The following is a 12,518-nucleotide window of genomic DNA, read 5'->3' as shown; positions in this document are numbered from 1 at the left end:
CACACGGAGACACACGGAGACGCACGGAGAGGAGTCGTAACAAAAAGGAGACGTGCTTTTAAATGCTCTGTAAAATAAAATAAAAAAAAAGCCGATTTATTAAGTTATCTCTTGGCCATTGTTCTATCGAATTATGTTGTAACACTAAAATTTGAAGCGCTGTTCAAGAAATACAATACATCTTCACGTATCTTAAATGCACTTCTTTGACTTCACTTTCTTTCGAAGCACAGCAGGTTTTTGAGAAGGTGATGTTGGACCGCTGACGTGCTTTGCTTTCTGAAGTTTTGTCCTCCAAATACGGAAGTTTAAACTCCTTCTTAAATCTCGTTATCTCGTTATAAATGTAAACGTATGAACAACAAAATTACTCAACCGGGCTCGATCGATCACATCGGTCCAGGCTCCGATTCTTTAAGTCGCTCCAGCGGGTTTCCTCTAAGCAGCAGCTTTATAGCCACCGGTTTAGTTTGCAGGTAAATCTCTCGTACTCTTTGCGCAGGTGTTTTTTTTTTCTCTCTCGGGCTTTATTTCTACGGCTTCTATCCAACGTGGTCCAGGTGCAGGCCGGCCCGCCTCGGATCTCAATGCTTTGTACTTTACACTCCGTCCGGTTGTCATCACGTCACCCAGAACTCCCGCACTGGTTGTTATGGGTTAAAACAATGCCTGGCGGTTCTGAGGTGGATGGGTGGGTTTCTGCTCGAACGCAACACTGATGTAATGCTAACGACTATAAGGGCCGCCGCCTCTTTTTTAGTATAAAGATGAAAACGCCCAAAAAGATCTGCATCACTATAGGTTTTTAATGTCCCTCGATTTGCCCCTCGAACGGCTCTGTTTCCATGACATGCCCCTCTCGTGGAGCGACTAGCTGCTAGACTTTGGATACACTGTGAATCTGGGTCATAAAGATTTATGACTATATGGCTAAAAATGGTGCTTAAACTCGGTGCTACAAATAAAAGTGTGAGATGCCTTCAACTCCAGGAATAAAAAAACAGAGTGAAGGATTCCACAAATATGAATGATTTAAGGAGGTTTGTTTTCCATGACATCAATGTCGGGCTCTGGAGATGAGTTTTTTTTAAGTATTAATAATAATAATAATAATTACTGTTATTGATGGCAAAGCTGCACAGTTCTTACAGTTTCAGCTGAATTTAGTGGACTCTCTTGAGGTTTTACTGAGAGGAGTCGACTCGCTCATGTTGATGGGTACTTTGGGATTTAAACCGGGACCTTTCGGTTTCTCTAAAAACACTTCAGCGAGCCGGCCATGTTGGTTTGTTTGATGTCTCTCTGTCTCACGAAAGCACCAAGAAGGAAAAAAAACCAAATGGTTTCCTTCCTACTTTTAATCATGCACGTGGCAGACTTGGGAGTTCTTCCACTTCATTGCTCTAATGAAAGATGAATTATTGCCGTAGTTGCATTAAACGCTCATCCATATGAGCGGTAACATACGTCTTCGGTTACCTGGAGGGGGGTTGATGGATGTCGAGTTAAAACGAATGCGTTTCGTGTCAGAACAAGCTGCGCGCTCTGTTAGAAAAGAAATTTAAAAAGCAATGCTTCATCCAAAACAAAAAAAATCGGTACTAAAATGAAGTGGAAATGTTTTAAAAGGCACTCCAGCTAAATTTCACAACCTTTTGCCAACAGAAATTACTGAACGATGAATTTCTGCCAACTTTATTCCCCCACATGTAATGAAACCTCTTTTGCTTGTCTCATTCTATTAACTTGTCTCACGCACTCTTGTGCACCTTCTCGAGCAACCATCCAAAGTTCACAATCAATACCGCGAGTAAAGTAGGAAACTCCAAGCAATATATTGCGCACCTTGAACAAAATATTCCATGGCAGCTTCAATATGAGATCATGCTCCAACAATGCCTGCTAATTACTGTGAAAAGAAACAAAAGGAAACAGGAACAATGTTTTTGCTGGTGTGTTAATGTAAGGGTACTACCTTGAATGGTCTCTTTATCCCAGCAGACTTTAGTGAACATACCCGCTGTGGCCGATAAATAAAACTGCTCACCAGAGTCTTTTTTTTTTTTTTTTTTTTGGGGGGGGGGATGGGAGGGTGCGTGTTTGCCGCACTTATTTATTCCAAGAGGCAAATTGCATCCCTCCTGATACCTTCCTTCCTGCCGCAGGCGAAGTGTGCAGAGGTAAACAAGGGCAACTCAAAGTCTTTGCATATGTTGTCCCTCCCCCCTCCCCCTACCCCCCACCCCCCCAGCCCTACCCCCATATCCCCCACCACCTCCCCCCCGCTTCGATGAATCGGTTGTGAAGGTTGAATCTCGGTGGCGCTACGTGTTCGGACTTTAAAAACCAAACGGCCACTTCAACTTAATCACTGACATTCAGGTGGTGGTTCTTTATTATGAACAGAAATTAGCTTCATATTGAGACTGAATGGTCAATTCATCACGTCTCTGGAACCGAAGGAAAATGATTGATATAATGGGCTTTGTTTTTCCGTGGGAAAAATATTTGACATCAAGGCCTTGTAAAGCTGTTAGTGTCTGTAAAACAATGGATTCATTTAACGTTCCCTTTACTAATAAATAAACTTTTGAGGGGGGAAAAAGTTATTTACTGAGTAGAGCCAAAAAATACAGTGTTTAAATTACTCAGAACCGGAGTTACTTTGGTTATTAATCATTCTTAAAGAGAAAGAGTGTGCTTATTCTGAAACTGGCAGAAATACAAATTTTATGTTAACACCTTTTGAGGACCAAATGGCATATCAACTGTCTCTTGCTTAATTATGTTTAGTCTGTTTCACTCGTTTTCATATTTCATTTCAACCTGGGCTTTTTTTTAAAACATTTTTGCTGCCTTCTCGCTATTAAATCAAGCCTACTATTTGTTCTTCTCACAGAGCCAGGCCTTGGCCCACTACAAGGGCACCAAACATGCCAAGAGGCTAAAAGCCCTGGACGCTCCGAAGAGTAAGCTCAAAGGCTCGGTGGTCGCCAAGGAAACTGCCAACCAGGAGATCGCCAAGGGCATCAGCACCTCGCAGGTCCCCAACGGCACTGACAGGAAAGGTTTGTCTCCTCCCGCCTGCCGCGCATTCCCCAACACGCCGTCTCCGCTCGGTTGTCTCCGTGTTGCTGCCGACCTGCAGAGAATCAGTGTTGAGAGTCCACAATCCACCTTCTTGGCATTTTTTTTTTTTTTTTTTTTTGATTTGCTGCACACAACTCGTAATCGCTTTAGGACCTTTTCTAGACTCGCTGATTATATCAACCCAGTGTTGGCTGGTTTGGCGACCGCCGGCTGTTGACTCAGAGCCGGTGTGTTCCATTTTTACGGTGGATAGATCTGTCAGACACGGGAGGGATGAGGCAGAGTCTCGGTACGCTTCAAAAGGAAAGCGCTCTGTCTGATTATGGAAAGCTGCATTCGGACAAATAACAAGCAACACGGCTGCCAACGCAACGGACACCGGCTAAAAATAAACAGAATCTGCCGTTGTCAAAGAAAAGTTGTCAGACATTTTATTCAGTGCCAAACCGTCTCCCTGCTGTTTCCTGTGGTACACTTTCCAGAACAAGTCGTCCACCACACACGACCACGTAGGTCGTTTGTTCCCACCCTCAAATACGACCTGTTTCCTGTATTGATTAATTGTCTGGGCTGTGCGCAAATCTATTATGCAACTTGTGTCATCGTGGCAACGGTAAAAGCACTTTTTAAAAAACTGTCAAGTGAAAAACAGTCTGCGTTGCATCGAACGCTCCACCCAACCTGCCACAACACTGGCTTCCTAGTTTACGTGACTTAGGTCTTGTTTCCATGGTGCCAATTTACAATTTGAACACATAACGTTCCACCAAACACGTAATGCGCAGTTGAGCGGTCTTAGCCGTCATTATTTACACGACCACAAGAGGTCACTTAACTTTAAAAGCTAACTGCGGGTCGTAATCATGAACTGTGTATAAAAGTAGACGTAGCTTCTTGGTCTGACCGATGAGGCCGATGCGGAAGTGCCCGAAGCTGCAATACCAACCGAGGGCCACTAGGCGGTGGCTCCAAAAAGACTCTGGCTCCATAGACTCCCATTCAACTGCTCTCGTAAAGTAGAAAGTCAATAAAGTCATAATGGTGTCATTCGCTAAAGTCACTCCTTATTAGTTTGCTGGTGGTTCATCTGAAAATAATCCCTCATTAATTAGATATTAGGCCTCAAAGAGCTGAGTTTCTGTTTGATCAACAGTCCTGTGGTGCAGTCAGGTTTTCCGCTCCAGGTGGGCGGGGGCATCGTGTCCTCAGGTTCCCTATCGGATCGAGTCGAATCCACCGCTCACTCCTCCCCAGCTCGTCCAAATATGGTCACTTCCCGCTCCAACAAAAAGCAACACGGTGGTGAAAATATTGAACTTTGTGCTTCAGATTCGGCAGACGCACCAACGGGTGATAAGCTGCTCGTACAAAAAAATAACCTAACGGGTCGTCTACTGATGTACAACTCTGTAACTCAGACTGGACTTCCTGGATCTCGTCTCATCGTCTCCGGTACGTGTTCGCGGTTTCCACTGCAGTCACGCAGCAGCTGGTCAGGTCTGACGGGAAGGTGACGACTTTCCTCTCCGGCTCTTTTTCATTCTGCGCACAACTGCTTTTATCCCTATTTTCTGTTTGTTGAGTGGGACACCATGAATGCGTGATTCGCTGCATTCAGACTGGAGACATCAGCAGGCGCGATGCAGCGAGAGGGAAGTCGGTGACAGCAGACTTTTCATCCCCTTTCAGATCAGGTATAAACGCTTACAAATCATTGGAAGACTATCTTAAAACCACCTCATTTATTTAAAGCTTATTGAATTCTTCGCCGTGACGGCACCCGCACGACCGATCGTTGCTTCCGACTCCTCGTTCTTCATTTTCTGCAGCTCTGCAATTTGCATTATATCCCGTTTTAATTACATTTTTCCCCGCTGCACATTGTTGTGTGCCGACTTCTGTGTAACTTAATATTCGCCATCTTGCAGCCGGGTGGCCGTTTAAATCCGCTTTGCGCCAGGTGTCTGCAGGAAAAGGATCCGTATCGTCTGCGCTGTATTCCTCTGACTTAAAACATGTTTCATAAAGTAAACAAAAACAAACTGCAACTCTCGGCGTCTGACGGGAAAACCAGATGCAGACGATTTTTAATGTTTTTTTTTTTTATGCGCCGGCGTCCCGCGTCACTTTTTGTGGTCGGAAAATGTCGTTGGCGACCGGGGAGCGTTGCCGGGGAGCCGCGCCCCCTTTTCCCCTTCTCCTCTGTAATATTCTTTAAGCTGCCTGTTATTATGTCATAAAATTGGCCCAATGAAATTCTTCCCCTTTAACTGTAACAATAGATGGTTTTTTTTTTTTCCTCGTAAGGAATTGGAAACACATTGAGCCCTGGTATTAATTTGACCTCCACGCGTGTTCCACAGGTATTTAAGTCGGGAGCACATTTCTGGAGCTCAAACGCGCACCGTGACCGATTTGTTGGAGTCTCACGCGTGTAATCCTTAAATTCCAAGTGTGATCAGGTTGAACAAAAGCAGAGCGATTCTTTTTTTCTTTTTTTTTTTTACTCAAATATTCCAAATACTAACAATTATTCTCTGCGTGTCTTCATTAAATGGGGAAAAAAAACCAAACAGTCGAGGTCACATGTTAGTCTTTATGCTACATTAAGAGCTTTACAGCTGGCAGCGGTCTGTCTCGTATCCCACCGAGTTACTCTGCTGCCGTACAAATGTCAAACCATTAAACGGGGCAATTTGCACCGGAGCCCCCCCCCCCCCCCCCCGAGCTAATCCTCGCTGCCGTGTGTCGACATTTACCGTAAAGACAGCTCGCTGTGATGTTACGCTAAAAACATCTGGCTGCCATCGTGGAGGTCCGAAGTTACGCTAGATGTGAAATCTCAGATGCATTTCTGAAATTATAACTAAATTCACAAACCGTTTCGAGAAAAGGAATTTTTGTCGATTACAAGACTGAAACAACATTTTTAATGGGTACATCAAATATCCAACAATATCAACAGTTGGGGAAATGTTTTCTAATATTCCTGCATATTTAAAGCAGAGTCTGTTTTCACCCCCTCAGCCGCTGCTGTCGAGCAGTTATTTATTTTAAAAACGTTGATTTGAGTGTTTAATCTTCTTCGCCCATCGTTTTTAACTCCACATAAAGGATGTGAACTGCGGTGCGTTTAAGTGCAGTGGGAACCTTGAGCATCCAGAAATTAAAAAATTAAGCAGCCAGATTTTCAGTGAAAGACGTGTCACAATATCCTTTTTTTTTTTTTATGACGATCGTGCTAATAGTTATTTAATAATATGCAATGGAAAATATGTTGGGAAAAAGACGTGCTGAACAGAATTGCAAAGTCATAAAATGTTCGTACAAACTTTCCTCACTGTATACCTTTACATTTTGTGCGTGTTTTTTTTATTTTTTTATATATCAGCTTTTATACATTAAATCAATATTGAATAATTAATACCGCTCTTGCTTCCCATGTTGGCGTCGAACTGAGATAAAAGCTTATTAGTTTACTGCGGGACATTTCTGTCAGTCTGTTTTTTTTTATTTTTATCTCAACACAATTCTCCGTATTGACAATCTGTCAGTCAATCAGGACAAACAGTGCAGAGACAGTTACGTGATCGTCTTGTTTCCTTACTCGGACAAAAGCAGCAGAGATTAACACGATGACGAGATGTCGTCATGAAATAAATAAAACGCTCGCTGAGAAAGAATTAAGTTGCGAAATAAACGTTCCCGGTGTGACACTTAGAAATAAAACCGGTGGAAATTAAATAAACAGGCAATATAATTATAATAGGTCACAATTCTGTGGTTAAATGATATAATTTTACAACCACATTTGGTTGGGATGCTGCGTAAAATGTAAATAAAAACACAATGCGATGGTTTGCCGTATTTTAGTGCAAACAGACAACTTAGCAAATTTTGCGAAATTTTATTGTTTTATGAAAAATATATGCTCAGTTTTGAATTTGATTGCAGTTTAAAAAACGTTGGGACAAGGTCATGTCTACCACTGTGCTGCATCACCTCTTGTTTTTACAACACTCTGTAAACGTTTGGGAACTGAGGAAACCAGTTGCTGGAGTTTTGAATGTGAAATTTGGTCCCGTTTTTTGCCCGATATAGAATTTCAGTTGCTCTCCGTCCTATTTTTTCATTAAAATATGGGTTCACGTGATTTGCAAATCATCGCATTCTGTTCTCGTTTACATTTTTCACAGCGTCCCGACATTTTTTTTGAAACAGGCTTATTTCTATTTCGCCTTTATTTAACCAGGTTTGTCCCATTCAGATCCGAGGATCTCTTTTACAATTTAAAGAGTCTGATTGACCACATCTATCATTGTCTCATCGTCTGACACGATTCAAGCCCAATGCGGGTTTTTTTTCTTCTTCTGAGCATCTACAGAAAACTAGACAGCTCGTATGTACAGTAATCTCAGAGATTACCAACTCTGCACAGCTGAACAGTAAAACAAGTTTGAATTCTCGAGAGGTTTTTAAAATGTCCGAAGACACCACAAGCGTGAATTTTAGTCGTTGGTGTGACTCACACGGCCTTGATGGAACAAGCGGGATATATATCTCTGGTATTAGGAGACACTGAGAGCTCTTTGATGACTTTTCACACCTTAAAGAGGACTTTAAAGGAGGCTTTTTTTTTTTTTTTTTTTTTTATACAAGATGTCTCCAGATAAAAGCTGCAACAGTAAAAGTGGTAATCAGGCATTAACCTCCTCCTCCTTCTCCTCCTCCTCCTCCTCCTCCTCCCACTGAAACATACCCATCTGTAATGGACTCCATACATCCCCGACATTAAACTGCTAACACATTATACAACGGCATGGACATTAAACATCGAAGCCGTCACGAGCAAACAAGAGAGACGCCTATTAATCATTTTAGCAAGAAAGCGACACACCGGCGCATTTCTACACCATCTCACCATCGTATCTACGGCACGCGGGGGCGGAAGTTTGTCACGAGTGGCACACGGTAATGAATATTAATGCGCTCAGATGTCAGAAGAATTAATTGTCAGGGTGGGTGAACGCCGCATTATCTGCAAGGCTGGAAGAATTTGATGGTATATCAGGGGCACCCGATGCAGAAGCCGAGTTTCGGGGGAAGAATAACGGCCCCATTGAGAGGAAGTAAAAAAAACAACAACGAGGTCTCCGTTTGAGTGTCGTTTCAATGGGTTTGTTTTTGCTCTGGAATTACCGGAGAAAAACATATTTGGTCCATTATTTCAGTCCAACCTGTCAATGGTGGGAACAATGCAATCTGATTGTTCATTCTTATTTTCAGAAAGGCATCTGATTTGTAATGAGAGGTCCAAAGCTGGGTGGCGACTTCATTAATAATTGGTGATTTTTGTTTGGTTATTTTTTTTTTCTTTCCGTATAAATACAATATGAATCATTTTTAAACGATTCAACTTAGAAACGCAGGTTTTTTTTTTTCCTGCCGCCTTAAAAATGAGAGATAATTCAAAGTCTCCTTGATCAGACTTTCATGTGTGAAATCGAGAGTTCCCCATTAATTGAATGAGTTAAAGCAACGCTCTGCAATTAATTCAACTCATTTCAAATGAAAACTCAGGTGAAAGAATGTTCACAAGTTCTAAAAATAATAACTATTTGAGATGTTGTGTTATTATATTTAATGAAACCGATTCATCTAAATTCCTTCATGATGATTCGGTTTGTGAATTACCGTTCTCCAGCCTCGACTTCGACATTTTGGCCGCCGCCATCTTTGCTCTTTTGGAGCAGGAAGTGACCATATTTGGACGAGCTAAGGAAGAGTTAGCGGTGGATCCGACTCGATCTGATTGGGAACCCGACGACGCTACGCCCCCGCCCACCGATCGCGGAAACCTGGCTGCCCCCGCAGGCCTGTCAATCAAACAGTTCCACTGAATTTTTAAGATGTATGGAAATTACACCCTTCCACCAAATTTCCTGAAAATCAGACCAGTGGTTTTCTTTTCATAATCCGGCCGACAAGCAAACAAACTGCACTGAAATCACAATTTTCAGCGAAGGTAAAACTTCTCGGGTAAAAACACTAAAAACCCTGAAATCCGTACAGCATCTGTTCTCTTTGCTTCGTCATTGAACTCTGCTGTTTTAAAGCGGACGGGACACATTGGAGGTCGTATATAGATAAGGTGGATGACTCAGCGGTCGGCTGTCAAGTTTGTGTGCGTTTTCTTTGTGTGTGTGTGTGTGTGTGTGTGTGTGTGTGTGTGTGTGTGTGTGTGTGTGTGTGTGTGTGTGTGTGTGTGTGTCCTTCCACCAGCGCCGGGGAGAGTGAAGGTAGAGAGAGAGAGAGAGAAATGCCCAGAGCACAGCCCGCCATCTCTCAGTTCCAGTCCAATGCCTGAGGAAATGTACCCTGATATTAGCTATTAAAGAGCAGATTGTCAGGGGAGCCATGCCAGCACTGACAGCAGCTGTACAATGGAGCCGGGCTGCAGGGGAGGCAGGAGGGCGAGCTCAGGCATTTTTTTTTTCCCCCCCTCTTTCTTTCCCTTCCTCAGTCTCCGTGTCGACCCGCTGGGTTTGGAAAAAAAGAAGAAAAAAAGAAAAGCCCTTTAACAGACAGCCGTCACATCGAAACCTGACGAGTGTGCGATTAGATCGGCTCTGTAACCACGCGAAGAAGCCGCCAAAATGTTTCTCATTTGCGAGTTTTTCGAGGGGGGGGACCGCAGAAACTTTTCCCCGACAGAAATTATGTGCAGATCATTTGATGTCGAATGAAACTGAAAGGAGATAAATCAGTCAGAATTCAAATCAATGACTCCCCCAGCATGCTGTTGAATATCAGAGATAATGTCGCCTTATTTTTTTTATATATATTTTTTTTACCTCCTTCAACAACAACAAAAAAAATGATAATTGCAAAGCAGCAGCGGCATATTCGCGCATGCAAATGTTTCACCTTATCAGTCTTTTTATTCCAGGAATATTCAGCTGTGACTCCTTTTTCTCATTTACTCACTTTGAATACTGACAAAAGGAAGAAACAATCTGAGACGTCCAATGAATTTTGACAGAACTCAAGAGCCGTGAGGGATTTCTGTCCTTTAAGTTGTGACAGACTATAATAAGTCCCAATCATTTTAATTAAAGAGCTTAATCCGGTTTCATTGAGAAAGGTAATCAGATGTCTGGGGAGTCCTGTGATTGCCTGAAAGCTTAAGCGGAGTGGAAGGATTTCAGAACCGTGTCTTGGCCAGCAGGACGTATCGGTGGTGGTGGAGGGGGGAGGGGGGGGGGAGAAAAGGGGCTGTGTCCTGTCTCGAAGGGTCACGCCACCTGTCCCGATCGGCCTCGCTCTCAATTCTCTCCCGTCTTTTGTTGCCTTCACCGGTCCCACCCTCTCGATTTCTCTCCCCTTTAATTGCGTCCCGTACTCCATTACTCTCCTTTAATGTTATCGCTCACCTCCTCGCGTCCCCGATCTTCTTTCCCCTCGCTTCATTCCCCCCCCCCCCGGTTTTGTTTTGTTCCCAAAACTTCGCTTCGTTTTTTTAATTCACTTTTCTTTTTCCGGCTCCATCTTTCTCCGTCTTCAACATCTGCCCTCTTTTTGTTTTGTGTTTTTGTTCTCTTATCTTTTTCCTTTTTTTTTTTTTTTTTACCTGGGCTCGCTCTGTCTCCTTCTCTTTCTCCTACCTTTGCTGTCGGGGTTACGTCCCCCCCCCCCCCCCCCCGCCCGTTCCCTACCAACTTTAGATTGATCACAGTCATTACCTCCAATAATGAGAGGGGATTGAGTTCTTAACTGGGCCTTGCAGAGCCAGTTAGGTCACACTGAGCGGGGGGATATGGATTACAGGAGGCTTCCCAGGGTGCCCGGCGTCCTAGGCCAGCCAAAGTACACTTTAATCACCTGCCCTTCCAACAGCAAATGGCTCTTTAATGACACTGTGCTAGATGGGTTCACCCCAACACAAGGGCAAATGCATGCATGGCTTCGCATGAGATGGGCCCACCGACCAGGTCCTGTAGTAAGAAGACGGATAAAAGACAAGATCTTTATTGTTATTACTAATTTCCTTTGTACTTTTATCATTACAAGAACCCAAGGTTAAATATGAATGAGCTCTACTGCTGTCTTAAGAAGAATTGAATTATAATGTTCGGGCAGGAAGTTGGACGCGAGGGCCCAAAGTTGATTAGCTTAAGTTTAGCGTTAAGACCGGAGGATCGGGGAAAACTCGTAGACTGGATGTAAAAGTGGTCCAAAAAATGAGGCTGATGAAGAAGTGCCTTAAGCTGCAATACCAGCGAGTGCCACTAGAGGTCGGCTCCAAAAAGCCTCCGGCTCCATAGACTCCCATTCAACTTCTCTCATCAAATCCAAAGTGAATAAAATGTGTCCATCAGTTATCTCGGTGTTGTTAGCTAAAGTCACTCCTTCTTCTTAGTTTTCTGGAGGTCCATCTGAAAATAATCCCTCATTCATTAGAAAAGAAGATTCAAGAAGACCTGTTTTGGGGGGGGGCGTGTCTGTTTGATTGACAGACCTGTGGTGCAGTCAGGTTACGGCTATCGGTGGGCGGGGCTTAGTATCGTCAGGTTTTCAATCAGATGGCTCCTCCCCCCCATCAAAACAACATCTCCGCAACTCACCAGTTGTATATCCATTGTTTAATACTAAATATACTGGCGTGGTTTCAGCACATGAACTTATGGCCCAAAATATAATGATGATTTTTATTTATTTTATTTGGATTTTAGCCAACTCACGCTGACGCAGTCCATCTTCTGAGGTTTTAATGCTCGATGTCAGAACTGTGCGAAGGTGAATCTGTCTTTCTTTTCTTTTCTTTTTTTGGAAGCTATCAATTTCCGTTTGCTTCCCAGTCTTCGTGTTAAGTTATTGCCAAAGAGAGCTTTTCTTCTGATACCTGGAATGTGAAGAGAGACATCAATTTCATCTTTAGATTCAGCGGAGGGCAAATAAGCAGGTTGCCAACATGTCGGAGCGTAGCCCAAAAAAATAGCACCCCGCGATGCTTTCCGATAGCAGCGTGTCAGTTTCCTGACTGATGCGGCTGGTTGTCCGTCTCCAGTGACGTTACAAAACAGTTCATGAGTCTCTGCCTGCGAAACAAAATACTGGCTCCAGCTGTGGATAAATGAAGGGGAGGGGGGGGGGCACCGGCAAACAAAAGAAACGTGCGCCGTAAAGCAAAAATAAATACGCCGATCAGCTGAAAATGATTCTGGCGGTTCTCTGATGGAACGGACGTCGGCCAAACTGGCGGGCACAGAAACGCTGGCTGACACCAACGCCGAACCTTTACTTGAACTTTTTGCTGGAAAACCTCTCGGTCCGGGTCGGCCATTGAAAAGCTGCCCAGAGAAGCAGGTGCGATGCCCCCCCCCCCCCCCCCCCGCCACCCCTTTCTCTTTTTCAAGACAGAGCGAGCC

The 12,518-nt window shown here is 43.7% G+C and overlaps 1 protein-coding gene across 1 annotated transcript in view; it reads left to right on the top strand.

Annotated features, from left to right (window-relative positions):
* The window catches only part of znf385d (zinc finger protein 385D), a 65,062-nt gene that overhangs the window by 41,612 nt on the left and 10,932 nt on the right, over positions 1-12,518 (top strand). Inside the window, exon 4 of the mRNA XM_069720395.1 lies at positions 2,900-3,068. Within this exon, the coding sequence (XP_069576496.1) occupies positions 2,900-3,068 (169 nt within the window). The remainder of the gene's footprint in view (positions 1-2,899; positions 3,069-12,518) is intronic.

Source organism: Brachyistius frenatus, unplaced genomic scaffold, assembly GCF_029030835.1.
Source record: "Brachyistius frenatus isolate BFR_SWC_R1_liver_20210118 unplaced genomic scaffold, ASM2903083v1 Contig_239, whole genome shotgun sequence".
Classification (NCBI taxonomy): Eukaryota; Metazoa; Chordata; class Actinopteri; family Embiotocidae; genus Brachyistius; species Brachyistius frenatus.
The sequence above is the reverse complement of the archived record's forward strand: the minus strand, read 5'-3'. Positions and strand labels throughout refer to the sequence as shown.